This window comes from Oncorhynchus mykiss, chromosome 3 (genome assembly GCF_057628025.1).
Source record: "Oncorhynchus mykiss isolate SJ-2025 chromosome 3, ASM5762802v1, whole genome shotgun sequence".
Lineage (NCBI taxonomy): Eukaryota > Metazoa > Chordata > Actinopteri > Salmoniformes > Salmonidae > Oncorhynchus > Oncorhynchus mykiss.
In genome coordinates, this window is record NC_143024.1 from 19,708,100 (window position 1) to 19,723,408 (window position 15,309).

General features: G+C 50.7%; 1 protein-coding gene across 2 annotated transcripts in view; it reads right to left on the minus strand.

Moving 5' to 3' along the window:
- The window catches only part of LOC110520844 (neuronal acetylcholine receptor subunit alpha-7), a 31,574-nt gene that overhangs the window by 12,312 nt on the left and 3,953 nt on the right, over positions 1 to 15,309 (minus strand). For both annotated transcript variants that reach the window (XM_036967794.2, XM_036967789.2), the window contains exons 2-5: positions 8,752 to 8,891; positions 8,533 to 8,577; positions 8,147 to 8,256; positions 1,583 to 1,662 (exon numbers count right to left, since the gene is read on the minus strand). In XM_036967794.2, coding sequence (XP_036823689.1) covers positions 1,583 to 1,662; positions 8,147 to 8,256; positions 8,533 to 8,577; positions 8,752 to 8,891 — 375 coding nt within the window. The remainder of the gene's footprint in view (positions 1 to 1,582; positions 1,663 to 8,146; positions 8,257 to 8,532; positions 8,578 to 8,751; positions 8,892 to 15,309) is intronic.

Consider the following 15,309-nt stretch of genomic DNA (forward strand, 5'->3'; position numbering starts at 1 on the left):
ACTTACCCCAAGGCCATTGGCCCGACTTACCCCAAGGCCATTGGCCTGACTTACCCCAAGGCCATTGGCCTGACTTACCCCAAGGCAAACATTTTGACTATATTTGTCCACACAGCTACCAAGGATGTACTTTCATGCTTGTTTTAGGACCTCATGTTGAAGCTTATAGAGACCCCAACTGATGTATAGAACAATCCTTAAATGATCTACCTTGGTTTAGATATAAGCATCATGAAACATCTAACACAATATATTTGTTTGACTTGGTGAAAATACTTTTTTTGGACCTAACTTGCTTACCACTTTTTCCATGTTGTCATGACTCCCACCGAAGGTGGCTCCCCTGCCTGTTCGGACGGCGCTCGGCGGTCGTTGTCGCCGGTCTACTAGCCGCCACCGATCCCTTTTTCTTTTTCGTTTTGTTTTGTCTTATTGGTTGCACCTGTTCCCTGTTTCGGTTCTTGATTTATGTCTATTTAAGCCTGTTAGGTCCGCCTAGGTTTGTGAAGGATTGTTACTCTGTTGGTTGTGTTTTGTGTTTGTTTTCTCCAGACTGTTTGGTCTTGTGTTTGGGCTGGTCTGTTTTGTGTTTGTTTTCTCCAGACTGTTTGGTCCTGTGTTTGGGCTGGTCTGTTTTGTGTTTGTTTTCTCCAGACTGTTTGGTCTTGTGTTTGGGCTGGTCTGTTTTATATTTGTTTTCTCTGGACTGTTTGGTCTTGTGTTTGGGCTGGTCTGTTTTGTGTTTGTTTTCTCTGGACTGTTTGGGCTGGTCTGTTTTATGTTTGTTTCTCCAGACTGTTTGGTCCTGTGTTTGGGCTGGTCTGTTTTATGTTTGTTTCTCTGGACTGTTTGGTCCTGTGTTTGGGCTGGTCTGTTTTATGTTTGTTTCTCTGGACTGTTTGGTCCTGTGTTTGGGCTGGTCTGTTTTATGTTTGTTTCTCCAGACTGTTTGGTCCTGTGTTTGGGCTGGTCTGTTTTATGTTTGTTTCTCTGGACTGTTTGGTCCTGTGTTTGGGCTGGCCTGTTTTATGTTTGTTTTCTCTGGACTGTTTGGTCTTGTTTGGGCTGGTCTGTTTTATGTTTGTTTTCTCCAGACTGTTTGGTCTTGTGTTTGGGCTGGTCTGTTTTATGTTTGTTTCTCTGGACTGTTTGGTCTTGTGTTTGGGCTGGTCTGTTTTATGTTTGTTTCTCTGGACTGTTTGGTCCTGTGTTTGGGCTGGTCTGTTTTATGTTTGTTTTCTCTAGACTGTTTGGTCCTGTGTTTGGGCTGGCCTGTTTTATGCGCCCTGTATTTTGGCGTGACCGTTTTGTGCCCGAGAATAAATTATGATTTACCAAACCCTCTGCTCTCTGCGCCTGACTCCAACCCACCACTCCTAGTAAACTCTGAAACATGTAGGTACTTCCTTCCCAGACTTCCTCCCATTTATAATTTTGATCAAATTATAAATGTTGTGTATGATTTATTAGAAACCAGCGTGGCTCAACTTACCCCACTCTCCCCTATATCTATGTTAAACTAAAATGAGAGGGGAAGGTCAGGGAAGAATAAAAAGAGAGGAAGGTTGATCTATAGACTTACCTGGAGGTAGGTACTCACAGAATCCACTGGAGTTGACCAGCACATAGCTCTTAAAGGTGGCATCAAATTTATCATGGGCACTGAGAAGGACAAAAAAGAAAGATCAGCAAGGGGTGTGTGCGCATGCGTGTACTTTAACTTAACCAGTTGCTTAATCAGCGTTATTCTCTGGGTTGAGTGAACTTCAAAATAGCATTGAAGTTGATTCAAATTAAAATATCAAGGCAACCAGCTGCCATAGGATTTCTAGTTTTCTCAACACTAGATTCTAGTTTGCTCAAAACCATGCCCATCATTAACATATTTCCCAGCATGCTTTATTGCAGGATGATTTTCAGAATTGTTTGTTTTAATACCTGTGTTTTTGCATACATATTGTTTGGTTGATTAAGCTTATGCTACACAAAGACAAAAGGCCTTTTTCTAAACTAATCCAATCTATTAGTCTGGATATCTTCACTCTGGCTAGGTTCTAATAGGAATTACACAACTTTGCAAGCCAGCAATTATGTGACTTGCAGGCTTGATGTGGCCTGTAAACCAGGAGTATCCGATCACTGTGTTAGGGTATGTGATGAGTATTTTTCGGGAAGCCAGATCTTTGGTGCCGTTCACCTAAATGAGCCATTCATTTGGCTCCCAAACGGCTCTTTATTTAGTAGTGCATAAAAAAATGTGTGAAACATAAAAAATATATTTATAATTTAAAGCCTAAAATGTTCCCTACCATTATGCAGATAGTGAAATGTGAGTTCAAATACATTTTAAATGACGAAATTAGATTGCTTGGCTCTCTCCTCACTACCTACTGTTCCTGCAGTGAGGAATGAATAGCTTCAGAGAATGGTTGTCTGGAGCTCATAAAGCAGTAGTAGCAGGGAGTCAAATGAACGCCTCATTCACAGATACAATATGGTTCCAGTTCATCAAAAAGATCTGTTCAAAAAGAGCTGTTCATTTGCGAACAACTCATCACAATATGTAACGTTTTATAATGTAGCTCATAAAGCATTCACAACCTTTCACATTGTCTAATGATTGGAGACAGGTGCAGGAATGCGTAATAGGGGGTTTATTCTCTCCACCCAAACAAAAGAGCTTCTACGAGACCCGTAAAACAAGTGCACAATAACACGTATAATGGAAGTTGAAACAACAGCACAGGTACTCACAGGACCAAGGGACATGGTAACAATAACCGACAAGGACAATGGGGAACAGAGGGCACATATATAACATACTAATCAGGGGAAATGGGAACCAGGTGTGCGTAATGAGACAAGACAGTCCGGGGTTGGCAGTAATGAATCCAGTTCAGTGACGTCTAGAAGGCTGGTGACGTAGACCCCCGAGCTGGTGAACGAAATGAGCAGCAGTACTGGGGGTTGATCCGTGACAGTATCCCTCTCCCCCGACGCACTGCACCAGCAGCGGGATGACACCGGCCTCGGGGGGCGACCACATGGACGCGGTGTGGGTCGCATTCAGGATGTCCACTACAGGAACCCAGCACCACTCCTCTGGGCCATACCCCTCCCAGTCGATGAGGTACACCCGATGAGGTACTCCCTCAATGTCCAGAGAAGGAGGCAGGGCATTACTGGGTCCAGCCTCAGACACCACTGGCCTGAGGAGAGACACATGAAAAGTCGGGTTAATGAGGTAATCAGTAGGGAATTGCAAACGGTACGCTACCTAATAAACCCTCCTCAGGACATTAAACGGCCCGACAAACCCCAGGCTCAGATTCCGGCAGGGCAGGCAGAGGGGCAGGTTCTGAGAGGAGAGCCAGACCCGGTCACCTGGAGAGAAGACAGGTGTCTCACTGTGGTGGCGGTTGGCCTGTTCCTTGTGCCGATGCATGGCCCACTGGAGATGAGTGTGAGCAGCATTCCAGGTCTCCTCAGCGCGCCAAAACCACTTGTCCACCGCAGAGGCCTCGGTCTCGGATGCCAAAGCACCAGGGCCAGCTGATACCCCAACACGCAATGGAAAGGAATGAGGTTAGTGGAGGAGTGGCGGAGGGATTTCTGCGCGTACGCAGGTACAAGGTAGAAAACCCGCCCACTCCCCAAGCCGGTCCTGACAGTAACGCCTCATGAACCTGCTCACTTTCTAATTGACCCTCTCCACCTGCCATTTAGCTTGAGGATGGTACCCAGAGATGAGGCTGACTGTGACCCCCAGGTTCCATGAACGCTTTCCATACATGTGAGGTGAACTGAGGGCCACGATCTGACACAATGTCCTCCGGGATCCCATAGTGCTGGAAGATGTGCGTTAAAAGACCCTCCATGGTTTGAATGGCCGACGGGAGCCCAGGCAGAGGAAGGAGGCGATAAGCTTTGGAAAACCACAACAACAAGAACGGTGGTGTTCCCCTGGGAGGGGGGGAAGGTCAGTGACAAAGTCCACCGAGAGGTGAGACCAGGGTCATTGTGGAACCGGCAGGGGAAGGAGCTTTCCATAAGGGAGGTGTCTGGGTGTCTTTGACTGAGCACAGATGGAGCAGGAAGAGATGTAAACCCGGGCGTCCCTAGCCAAGATGGGCCACCAGTACTTCTCCGTCAGGCAGGCGATGGTATGGCTTATCCCAGGATGACCCGACACAGGCGCCGTGTGCGCCCAGGAAAGGAAGCGGTCTCACACACCTGTGGACATACAGGCGTGGTTCTCCAGACACTGTGTAGGTGTGGGTTCCGTGCGCAGGGCCTGCCGTATGTTGGTGTCCATGTCCCACACCACTGGCGCGATGATACGGGATGGAGGGATGATGGGGTCTCCTCTCCCTGCCTCTCCTCTGCGTCATAGAGGCGAGACAGGGCATCCGCCTTCACGTTCTTTGAGCCTTGCCTATAAGAAAGTGAGAATTGGAACCTGGCAAAGAATAGAGCCCACCGGGCCTGTCTCGGGTTTAGCCTCTTCGCTGCCCTGATGTACTCCAGGTTGCGGTGGTCCGTCCACATCAGGAAAGGGTGTTTGGACCCCTCCAGCCAGTGCCTCCACGCCTTCAGAGCCTCCTTGATCGCCAAGAGCTCCCGGTCCCCTACTTCGTAGTTCCTCCGGGCGGGGCTCAGCTGTTTGGAGTAGAAGGAGCAGGGTAGCAGGTTTGGAGGGGTTCCGGTGCGCTGGGACAGCACTGCCGCGACTCCTACTTCGGAGGCATCCACCTCGATGATGAAGGGACGTGAAGGGTTGGGATGTGCCAGCACGGGAGCAGTGGTGAAGTGTGCCTTCAGTGTCTCGAACGCCCTCTCCGCTTCCGCCGTCCAACGAAGCTGCTGGGGACCTCCTCTCAACAGGGAGGTAAGAGGCGCGACCACCATGCTGAAGCCCCGGAAATAGTTGGCGAACCCCAGGAATCGCTGGACTGCTTTCCCAGAATTGGGGATGGGCTATGACCTGACTGCGCTGACGCATTGCTCCTCCATCTCCACTCCCTCTGTGGATATGAGATAGCCAAAAAAGGACAGGGACCGCTGGAAAAACAAACACTTCTCTTGTTTAACACATAGATTATGCTCCAACAGTCTTCCCAGCACAGACCTGACTAATGAGACATGCTGGGCGCAGTCAGCAGAATAGACCAAAATGTTGTCTATATAAACCACTATGCCCCGACCCAGCATGTCACAAAACACTTTGTTAATAAAGACCTGGAAGACTGAAAGAGCATTAGACAGGCCAAAAGGCATTTCGAGATACTCGTAATGGCCTGTGGTCGTGGAAAAGGCCGCTTTCAATTAATCGCCTGTACGAATGCGCACCAGATTGTAGGCGCTCCTCAAGTCCAGTTTCACAAAGTATTGTGCCCTGTGCGTTTGTTCGATGATGGTTGGGATGAGGGGTAAAGGATAGCTGAACTTAACGGTAATCAATACATGGGCACAGTCCCCCATCTTTCTTTTTAACAAAAAAGAAGCTTGAGGAGGCTGGTGGTGATGAAGAGGGGTGGATAACACCCTGCTGGAGGCTCTCCTGTACATAGATCTCCATGGCCTCTGTCTCTGCATAGGAGAGGGGATAGACGTGTCCTCTCGGGAGGGCTGCATCAGACAGGTCAATGGCACAGTCCCAGTCCCACGATGAGGAGGCAGGCGTGTAGCCTGGGTCTTAGAGAAAACCCGATGCAGATCCTGGTATTTCTCCGGCAACTCCACTTGAGGTGTGTGGTCCAGACTTTCCACCGTAGTGGTGTTGACAGACACAGCGAGACACCTCCCCTGACACTCCTGCGACCAACCCAGAATTCTCCCCTCGGACCAGGAAATAACAGGGTTACGCCAACTCAACCAGGGGAGACCGAAAACAATCAAAAAGGTGATAGGTTCTAAATGAGTCCCATGGGTCAGCAGAGAAACGGGAACATTGATGTGATGTATGAGACCTGTCCCTATTGGACGATTATCCAGGGCTCCCACTGGAATGGTTGACTGTAGGGCAAACAAAGGAATGCGTAATGCAGTGGCAAAAGATTGCCGGGCAGCTCCGGAATCAATCAGAGCTAACGGGAGTGAGGGGCTAGGGTATTCAGGGAATTTAATATGAAAACATACTGGTTGAGTTGACAGAAAAGGAGGGGAGATCTTACATCCTACCTGGGTTGGAGCAGGAGAATACCCTGGCTTGTCACCTCCTCGTCTATTAGTGGATAGAGGGCAGGTCAGGGAGAAATGACCCCTTTCTCCACAATAGGAGCAGAGGCCTAGATTCCTCCTTCTCCTACACTCTGCCTCGGGCAAACATGCAGAACCCACCTCCATCGGCTCTGGCCACGGAGCAGGTGTAGCAATGGGCTCCGGATTCCGTGTAGGTCTTCGTCGGGACAGCTGGAGGTTGTCCAAACGAATCGCCATGCTGTCGAGTGACAGGTTGTCATCACGGCAGGCTAACTCCATCTGTACCTCCTCCCACAGTCCGCAGCGGAACACGTTAACCAGAGCCGACTTGTTCCATCCGGTGGAGGCCGCAATGGTCCGGAAATCCAGAGTGAAGTCCTAGATCCTGGCGTAATCGGAGTAGACATTTTCGGCCCTCCACAGGATGATCAAACACCGAACGGAAGAGGGTGAAGCGCTCATAGGACTCGACCTCGGGTCCGCCCGTTTCCCAGACCGCGGCACCCCAGTCCAGGGCCCATCCGGTCAGTGCCGAGATGACGGTGGCAACCCTGTCTCTCCCAGAAACAGCCTCGGCATAGCGAGCGAGGTACAGGTCGCATTGCAGAAGGAATCCCTTGCATCTCGCTGGTGCGCCGTCAAAGCGCTCCGGGAGGGACAGGAGTATTCCGCGGACTGGCTCAGATGGGACGGAAGCATGTAGTGGTGTGGGGGCTTGTGTCGGAACCGGTGCTGGAGACTGGAGGGACTGTACATTACCCTCCAAACGCTGTATGGTATCCATGTCGTTGCTGAGTCTGGAGAGACAGTCCTTTTGATGCTGGACTGCCTCTACGATGGTCGACAGCTCGGTCGTTCCTGCTGTCTCCATTTCAGGGGTTGGTTATTCTGTCATGTTGTCTAATGATTGGAGACAGGCGCAATAATACGTAATAGGGGTGTTATTCTCTCCATCCAAACAAAAGAGCGAGGTGGAAACCTCTAAATAATACAAGACCTGTAAAACAAGTGCACAATAACACGTATCATGGAAGCCGATACAACAGCACAGGTACTCACAGGACTAAGGGACATGGTAACCGTAACCGACAAGGACAATGGGGAACAGAGGGCACATATATAACATACTAATCAGGGGGAATTGGAACCAGGGGTGCGTAATGAGACAAGACAGTCCGGGGTTGGTGGTAATGATCCAGTTCAGTGACGCCTAGAAGGCCGGTGACGTTGACCTACGGAGCTGGTGAATGGAATGAGCAGTAGTACCGGGGGGATCCGTGACACAACCCCTTGACTTTATCCACATTTTGTTGTGTTACAGCCTGAATTTAAAATGGATTACTTTGAGATTTTGTGTCACTGGACAACACTAAGTACCCCATAATGTGAAAGTTGAATTATGTTTTTTAGAACATTTTTGAAATGAATTCAAAATAAAAAGCTGCATGTCTTGAGTCAATAAGTATTCAACTTTAAAAAATATATATATATTGCTTGCTCTGTGTGCAATATTAGTGTTTAAGATGGTTCTTTACCTAATCTCTGTACCCCACACACAATTATCTGTAAGGTCCCTCAATCGAGAAGTGAATTTCAAACAGATTCAATCACAAAGACCAGAGAGATTTTCCAATGCCTCACAAAGAAGAGCACCTATTGGTAGAGACGTAAAAAAAATCAGACATTGAATACCCCTTGGAGCATGGTGTTATTAATTCCATTTTGGATGGTGTATCAATGCACCCAGTCACTACAAAGATACAGGTGTCCTTCCTAACTCAGTATATAGTACAACGCACGTGTGTAAAGCTCTTGCTATCTATCCTATACAGTTGAGCAAACTATAAATCCTATTGCAGCTGGTTGCCTTGACATTTTAAGTTAAATAAACAAATACATTTTTAGAGAGAGAGAGAGAGAGAGAGAGAGAGAGAGAGACCCACACCTGTTGTACAGTAGTATATCAGGTATCCAGACCTGGTCAGTAGTGAAGCGAAGGGTTTTCACTCCAGGGTACTCTGACTGGTTCCACTGAAGGTAGTGGTCAAACCATTGCTATACAAATCCAGTCAATAAATTATTAAGGTTACAGGGGCTGGTTACACAGGCAGACCAATTCTGATATTTTTCCACTAATTGGTATTTTGACCAATCACATCAGATCTTTTCAGAGCAAAAGCCAGGGAGCCACCCACACACACACACACACACACACACACACACACACACACACACACACACACACACACACACACACACACACACACACACACACACACACACACACACACACACAAGCGGGCATGGACACAAATGCAGGGTCATCCTCACCATCTGAAGCCAGGCATTAGTGGTGAGAATCTGGTTTTTCTCATCCTGGAATAAGATGAAGATAGTTCAGTGTGTGCGTGTGCGTGTGTGTGTGTGTGTGTGTGTGTGTGTGTGTGTGTGTGTGTGTGTGTGTGTGTGTGTGTGTGTGTGTGTGTGTGTGTGTGTGTGTGTGTGTGTGTGTGTGTGTGTGTGAAAGTGTAAGAGAAGATGGTAGCGTACCACATTCATGACTTGTAAGAGAGTGTAGGAGAATCGGACAGTGAGTGGTAGAGAGTCGTTGGCAACAGGTCTCTCCATACGGTTATAGTCCCTCAGTAGCTCCCTCAATAGATTACGCTGGTGGGGACCCTGCTCAGATACTGAGAGAGGGGGAGGGAGAGAGAGGGGAGGGGGATAAGGAGGGAAAAGGATGAGGATGAGGGAGGAGAGCGGGAGAGAGAGAGGGCAATGACGAGAGGGAAAGAATAAGAAGACAGAGGAGACTAAATGGACAGTTACAAAGAGACAACTACATTCCTGTAGACAGAATGGACCGTTACAAAGAGACAGCTACATTCCTGTAGACAGAATGGACAGTCCTGTAGACAGAATGGACCGTTACAAAGAGACAGCTACATTCCTGTAGACAGAATGGACCGTTACAAAGAGACAGCTACATTCCTGTAGACAGAATGGACAGTTACAAAGAGGCAACTACATTCCTGTAGACAGAATGGATCTTTACAAAGAGAGAGCTAAATTCCTGTAGACAGAATGGACCTTTACAAAGAGACAACTACATTCCTGTAGACAGAATGGATCTTTACAAAGAGAATTGGGCGTGCAAAATTATTCAGCCCCTTTACTTTCAGTGCAGCAAACTCTCTCCAGAAGTTCAGTGAGGATCTCTGAATGATCCAATGTTGACCTAAATGACTAATGATGATAAATACAATCCACCTGTGTGTAATCAAGTCTCCGTATAAATGCACCTGCACTGTGATAGTCTCAGAGGTCCGTTAAAAGCGCAGAGAGCATCATGAAGAACAAGGAACACACCAGGCAGGTCCGAGATACTGTTGTGAAGAAGTTTAAACCCGGATTTGGATACAAAAAGATTTCCCAAGCTTTAAACATCCCAAGCAGCACTGTGCAAGCGATAATATTGAAATGGAAGGAGTATCAGACCACTGCAAATCTACCAAGACCTGGCCGTCCCTCTAAACTTTCAGCTCATACAAGGAGAAGACTGATCAGAGATGCAGCCAAGAGGCCCATGATCACTCTGGATGAACTGCAGATATCTACAGCTGAGGTGGGAGACTCTGTCCATAGGACAACAATCAGTCGTATATTGCACAAATCTGGCCTTTATGGAAGAGTGGCAAGAAGAAAGCCATTTCTTAAAGATATCCACAAAAAGTGTCGTTTAAAGTTTGCCACAAGCCACCTGGGAGACACACCAAACATGTGGAAGAAGGTGCTCTGGTCAGATGAAACCAAAATTGAACTTTTTGGCAACAATGCAAAACGTTATGTATGTTTGGCGTAAAAGCAACACAGCTCATCACACTGAACACACCATCCCCACTGTCAAACATGGTGGTGGCAGCATCATGGATTGGGCCAGCTTTTCTTCAGCAGGGACAGGGAAGATGGTTAAAATTGATGGGAAGATGGATGGAGCCAAATACAGGACCATTCTGGAAGAAAACCTGATGGAGTCTGCAAAAGACCTGAGACTGGGACGGAGATTTGTCTTCCAACAAGACAATGATCCAAAACATAAAGCAAAATCTACAATGGAATGGTTCAAAAATAAACATATCCAGGTGTTAGAATGGCCAAGTCAAAGTCCAGACCTGAATCCAATCGAGAATCTGTGGAAAGAACTGAAAACTGCTGTTCACAAATGCTCTCCATCCAACCTCACTGAGCTCGAGCTGTTTTGCAGGGAGGAATGGGAAAAAATTTCAGTCTCTCGATGTGCAAAACTGATAGAGACATACCCCAAGCGACTTACAGCTGTAATCGCAGCAAAAGGTGGCGCTACAAAGTATTAACTTAAAGGGGCTGAATAATTTTGCACGCCCAATTTTTCAGTTTTTGATTTGTTAAAAAAGTTTGAAATATCCAATAAATGTCGTTCCACTTCATGATTGTGTCCCACTTGTTGTTGATTCTTCACAAAAAAATACAGTTTTATATCTTTATGTTTGAAGCCTGAAATGTGGCAAAAGGTCGCAAAGTTCAAGGGGGCCGAATACTTTCGCAATGCACTGTGTATATATATATATATATATATATATATATATATATATATATATATATATATATATATATATATATATATATATATATATATATAAAAGTTTACATACACCTAGGTTGGAGTCATTAAAACTTGTTTTTCAACCACTCCACAAATTTCTTGTTAATTAACAAACTATAGTTTTGGCAAGTCGGTTAGGACATCTACTTTGTGCATGACAATAGTAATTTTTCCAACCATTGTTTACAGACAGATTATTTCACTTACAATTCACAATTCCAGTGAGTCAGAAGTTTACACACACGAAGTTGATGTAACGGGATTCGTCCTCCTCTGACGAGGAGTATGAGAGATCGGACCAATATGCAGCGTGGTACGTGTTCGTCATGTTTTAATGAACAAAATCACTAAACACGAAAATACAAAATAACAAATAGAAAGACCGAAAGGAAAACCGAAACAGTTCCGTGTGGAACACACAGACACAGAAAACAATCACCCACCAAACACTGGTGGTGTAACGGCGTTCTTCGTTTGTTGAGAGAGAGGACCGAAATGCAGCGTGGTGATTACTCATGTTCTTTAATCAATAATTGACGATACATGAAATAACTAAACGAATACGAAAACAACAAACGGAACGTGAAACCTAATACAGCCTATCTGGTGAACACTACACAAAGACAGGAACAATCACCCACAAACACACAGTGAAACCCAGGCTACCTAAATATGATTCTCAATCAGAGACAACTAATGACACCTGCCTCTGATTGAGAACCATACTAGGCCGAAAACATAGAACTGCCCCAAAACATAGAAAAACAAACATAGACTGCCCACCCAACTCACGCCCTGACCATACTAAATAAAAGCAAAACAAAGGAAATAGAGGTCAGAACGTGACAGTACCCCCCCCCAAAGGTGCGGACTCCGGCCGCAAAACCTTGACCTATAGGGGAGGGTCTGGGTGGGCGTCTGTCCGCGGTGGCGGCTCTGGCGCGGGACGCGGACCCCACTTCGCCATTGTCCTAGTCCGCCTTATTGTCCGCCTCCGTGGCTTACTCACCCTGCCCACCCCTCTCAATGACCCCACTGGACAGAGGGGCTGCTTGGGACAGAGGGGCAGCTGCTCGGGACAGAGGGACAGCTGCTCGGGACAGAGGGGCAGCTGCTCGGGACAGAGGGGCAGCTGCTCGGGGCAGAGGGGCTCTAGCAGCCCCTGGCTGACTGGCGGCACTGGCGGCCCCTGGTTGACTGGCGGCACTGGCGGCCCCTGGCTGACTGGCGGCACTGGCGGCCCCTGGCTGACGGGCGGCACTGGCGGCCCCTGGCTGACGGGCGGCACTGGCGGCCCCTGGCTGACTGGCGGCACTGGCGGCCCCTGGCTGACGGGCGGCACTGGCGGCCCCTGGCTGACGGGCGGCACTGGCGGCCCCTGGCTGACGGGCGGCACTGGCGGCTCCTGGCTGACGGGCGGCATTGGCGGCGCTGGGCAGACGGGCGGCACTGGCGGCGCTGGGCAGACGGGCGGCACTGGCGGCGCTGGGCAGACGGGCGGCACTGGCGGCACTGGGCAGACGGGCGGCACTGGCGGCGCTGGGCAGACGGGCGGCCATGGCGGCGCTGGGCAGACGGGAGGCTCCGGCAGCGGCGCCGGACAGGCGGGAGGCTCCGGCAGAGGCGCCGGACAGGCGGGAGGCTCCGGCAGCGGCGCCGGACAGGCGGGAGGCTCCGGCAGAGGCGCCGGACAGGCGGGAGGCTCCGGCAGCGGCGCCGGACAGGCGGGAGGCTCCGGCAGCGGCGCCGGACAGGCGGGAGGCTCCGGCAGAGAAGCCGGACCGGCGGGAGGCTCCGGCAGAGGCGCCGGACAGGCGGGAGGCTCCGGCAGAGGCGCCGGACAAGAGGAAGGCTCCGGCAGAGGCGCCGGACAAGAGGAAGGCTCTGGACGGATGGGCCGGAGAGACAGCCTGGTACGGGGAGCTGCCACCGGAGGGCTGGGGTGTGGAGGTGGTGACGGATAGACCGGGCCGTGCAGGCGCACTGGAGCTCTTGAGCACCGAGCCTGCCCAACCTTACCCGGTTGAATGGTCCCGGTCGCCCTGCCAGTGCGGCGAGGTGGAATAGCCCGCACTGGGCTATGCAGGCGAACCGGGGACACCGTGCGCAAGGCTGGTGCCATGTAAGCCGGCCCAAGGAGACGCACTGGAGACCAGATGCGTAGAGCCGGCTTCATGGCACTTGGCTCGATGCCCACTCTAGCCCGGCCGATACGCGGAGCTGGAATGTACCGCACCGGGCTGTGCACCCGCACTGGGGACACCGTGCGCTCCACAGCATAACACGGTGCCTGCCCGGTCTCTCTAGCCCCCCGGTAACCACAGGGAGTTTGCGCAGGTCTCCTACCTGGCGTAGCCATACTCCCTGTTAGCCCCCCCCCAAGAAATTTTTGGGGCTGACTCCCGGGCTTCCATCCACGACGCCGCGCTGCCTCCTCATACCAGCGCCTCTCCGCTTTCGCCGCCTCCCGTTCTTCCTTGGGGCGGCGATATTCTCCTGGCTGAGCCCAAGGTCCTTTACCGTCTAATTCGTCCTCCCAACTAGTATACTCCATGCCATTGCTGTCCATAACGTCCTCCCTTCGCTGCTGCCTGTTAATTAACACGCTGCTCGGTCCGGGTGTGGTGGGTGATTCTGTAACGGCGTTCTTCGTTTGTTGAGAGAGAGGACCGAAATGCAGCGTGGTGATTACTCATGTTCTTTAATCAATAATTGACGATACATGAAATAACTAAACGAATACGAAAACAACAAACGGAACGTGAAACCTAATACAGCCTATCTGGTGAACACTACACAAAGACAGGAACAATCACCCACAAACACACAGTGAAACCCAGGCTACCTAAATATGATTCTCAATCAGAGACAACTAATGACACCTGCCTCTGATTGAGAACCATACTAGGCCGAAAACATAGAACTGCCCCAAAACATAGAAAAACAAACATAGACTGCCCACCCAACTCACGCCCTGACCATACTAAATAAAAGCAAAACAAAGGAAATAGAGGTCAGAACGTGACAGGTGGGAAAAGGCTACCTGAGTATGATTCTCAATCAGAGACAACTAACGACACCTGCCTCTGATTGAGAACCATACCAGGCCAAACGCAAAATACAACATAGAAAAACAAACAGACTGCTCACCCCAACTCACGCCCTGACCATACTAAAACAAAGACAAAGCAAAGGAACTAAGGTCAGAACGTACCCCCCCCCCCCCCCCCCCCCCCAAAGGTGCGGACTCCGGCCGCAAAACCTGAACCTATAGGGGAGGGTCTGGGTGGGCGTCTGTCCGCGGTGGCGGCTCTGGCGCGGGATGTGGATTCCACTTCATCATAGTTTTTATCCGCCTCTTTTTCCGCCTCCGTGGCCTCTTAAAAACGGCGACCCTCGCCGCTGACCTCGGACTGGGGACCCTAGCCCCGGGTCCCGAATGGACGGGAGATTCCGGCAGCACCGGACGGAAGGGGAGACTCCGGCAGCTCCGGAGTGAAGGGCGATTCCGTCAGCGCTGGCATCTCCTGGCTGACTGACGGCTCTGGCATCTCCTGGCTGACTGACGGCTCTGGCAGCTCCTGGCTGACTGACGGCTCTGGCAGCTCCTGGCTGACTGGCGGCTCTGGCAGCTCCTGGCTGACTGGCGGATCTGGCAGCTTCTGGCTGACTGGCGGCTCTGGCAGCTCCTGGCTGACTGGCGGTTCTGGCAGCTCCTAGCTGACTGGTGGCTCTGGCAGCTCCTGGCTGACTGGCGATTCTGGCAGCTCAGGACAGACGGGAGACTCTGGCAGCTCAGGACAGACGGGAGACTCTGGCAGCTCAGGACAGACGGGAGACTCTGGCAGCTTAGGACAGACGGGAGACTCTGGCAGCTCAGGACAGACGGGAGACTCTGGCAGCTCAGGACAGACGGGAGACTCTGGCAGCTCAGGACAGACGGGAGACTCTGGCAGCTCAGGACAGACGGGAGACTCTGGCAGCTCAGGACAGACAGGAGACTCTGGCAGCTCAGGACAGACGGGAGACTCTGACAGCGCTGGGCAGGAGGAAGACTCTGGCAGCAGTGGACAGGCGGGAGCACCTATAGGAAGGAGACGGAGAGACAGCCTGGTGCGGGGGGCTGCCACTGGAGGGCTGGTGCGTGGAGGCGGCACAGGATAGACCGGACCGTGGAGGAGCACTGGAGCTCTCGAGCACAGAGCATGCCCAACCATACCTGGTTGAATGCTCCCCGTAGCCAGGCCAGTGCGGCGAGGTTGAATAGCCCGCACTGGGCTGTGCTGGCGAACCGGGGACACCATGCGTAAGGCTGATGCCATGTACCCCGGCCCGAGGAGACGCACTGGAGACCAGATGCGCTGAGCCGGCTTCATGGCACCTGGCTCGATGCCCACTCTAGCCCGGCTAATACGAGGCGCTGCTATGTACCGCACCGGGCTATACACGCGCACCGGGGACACCGT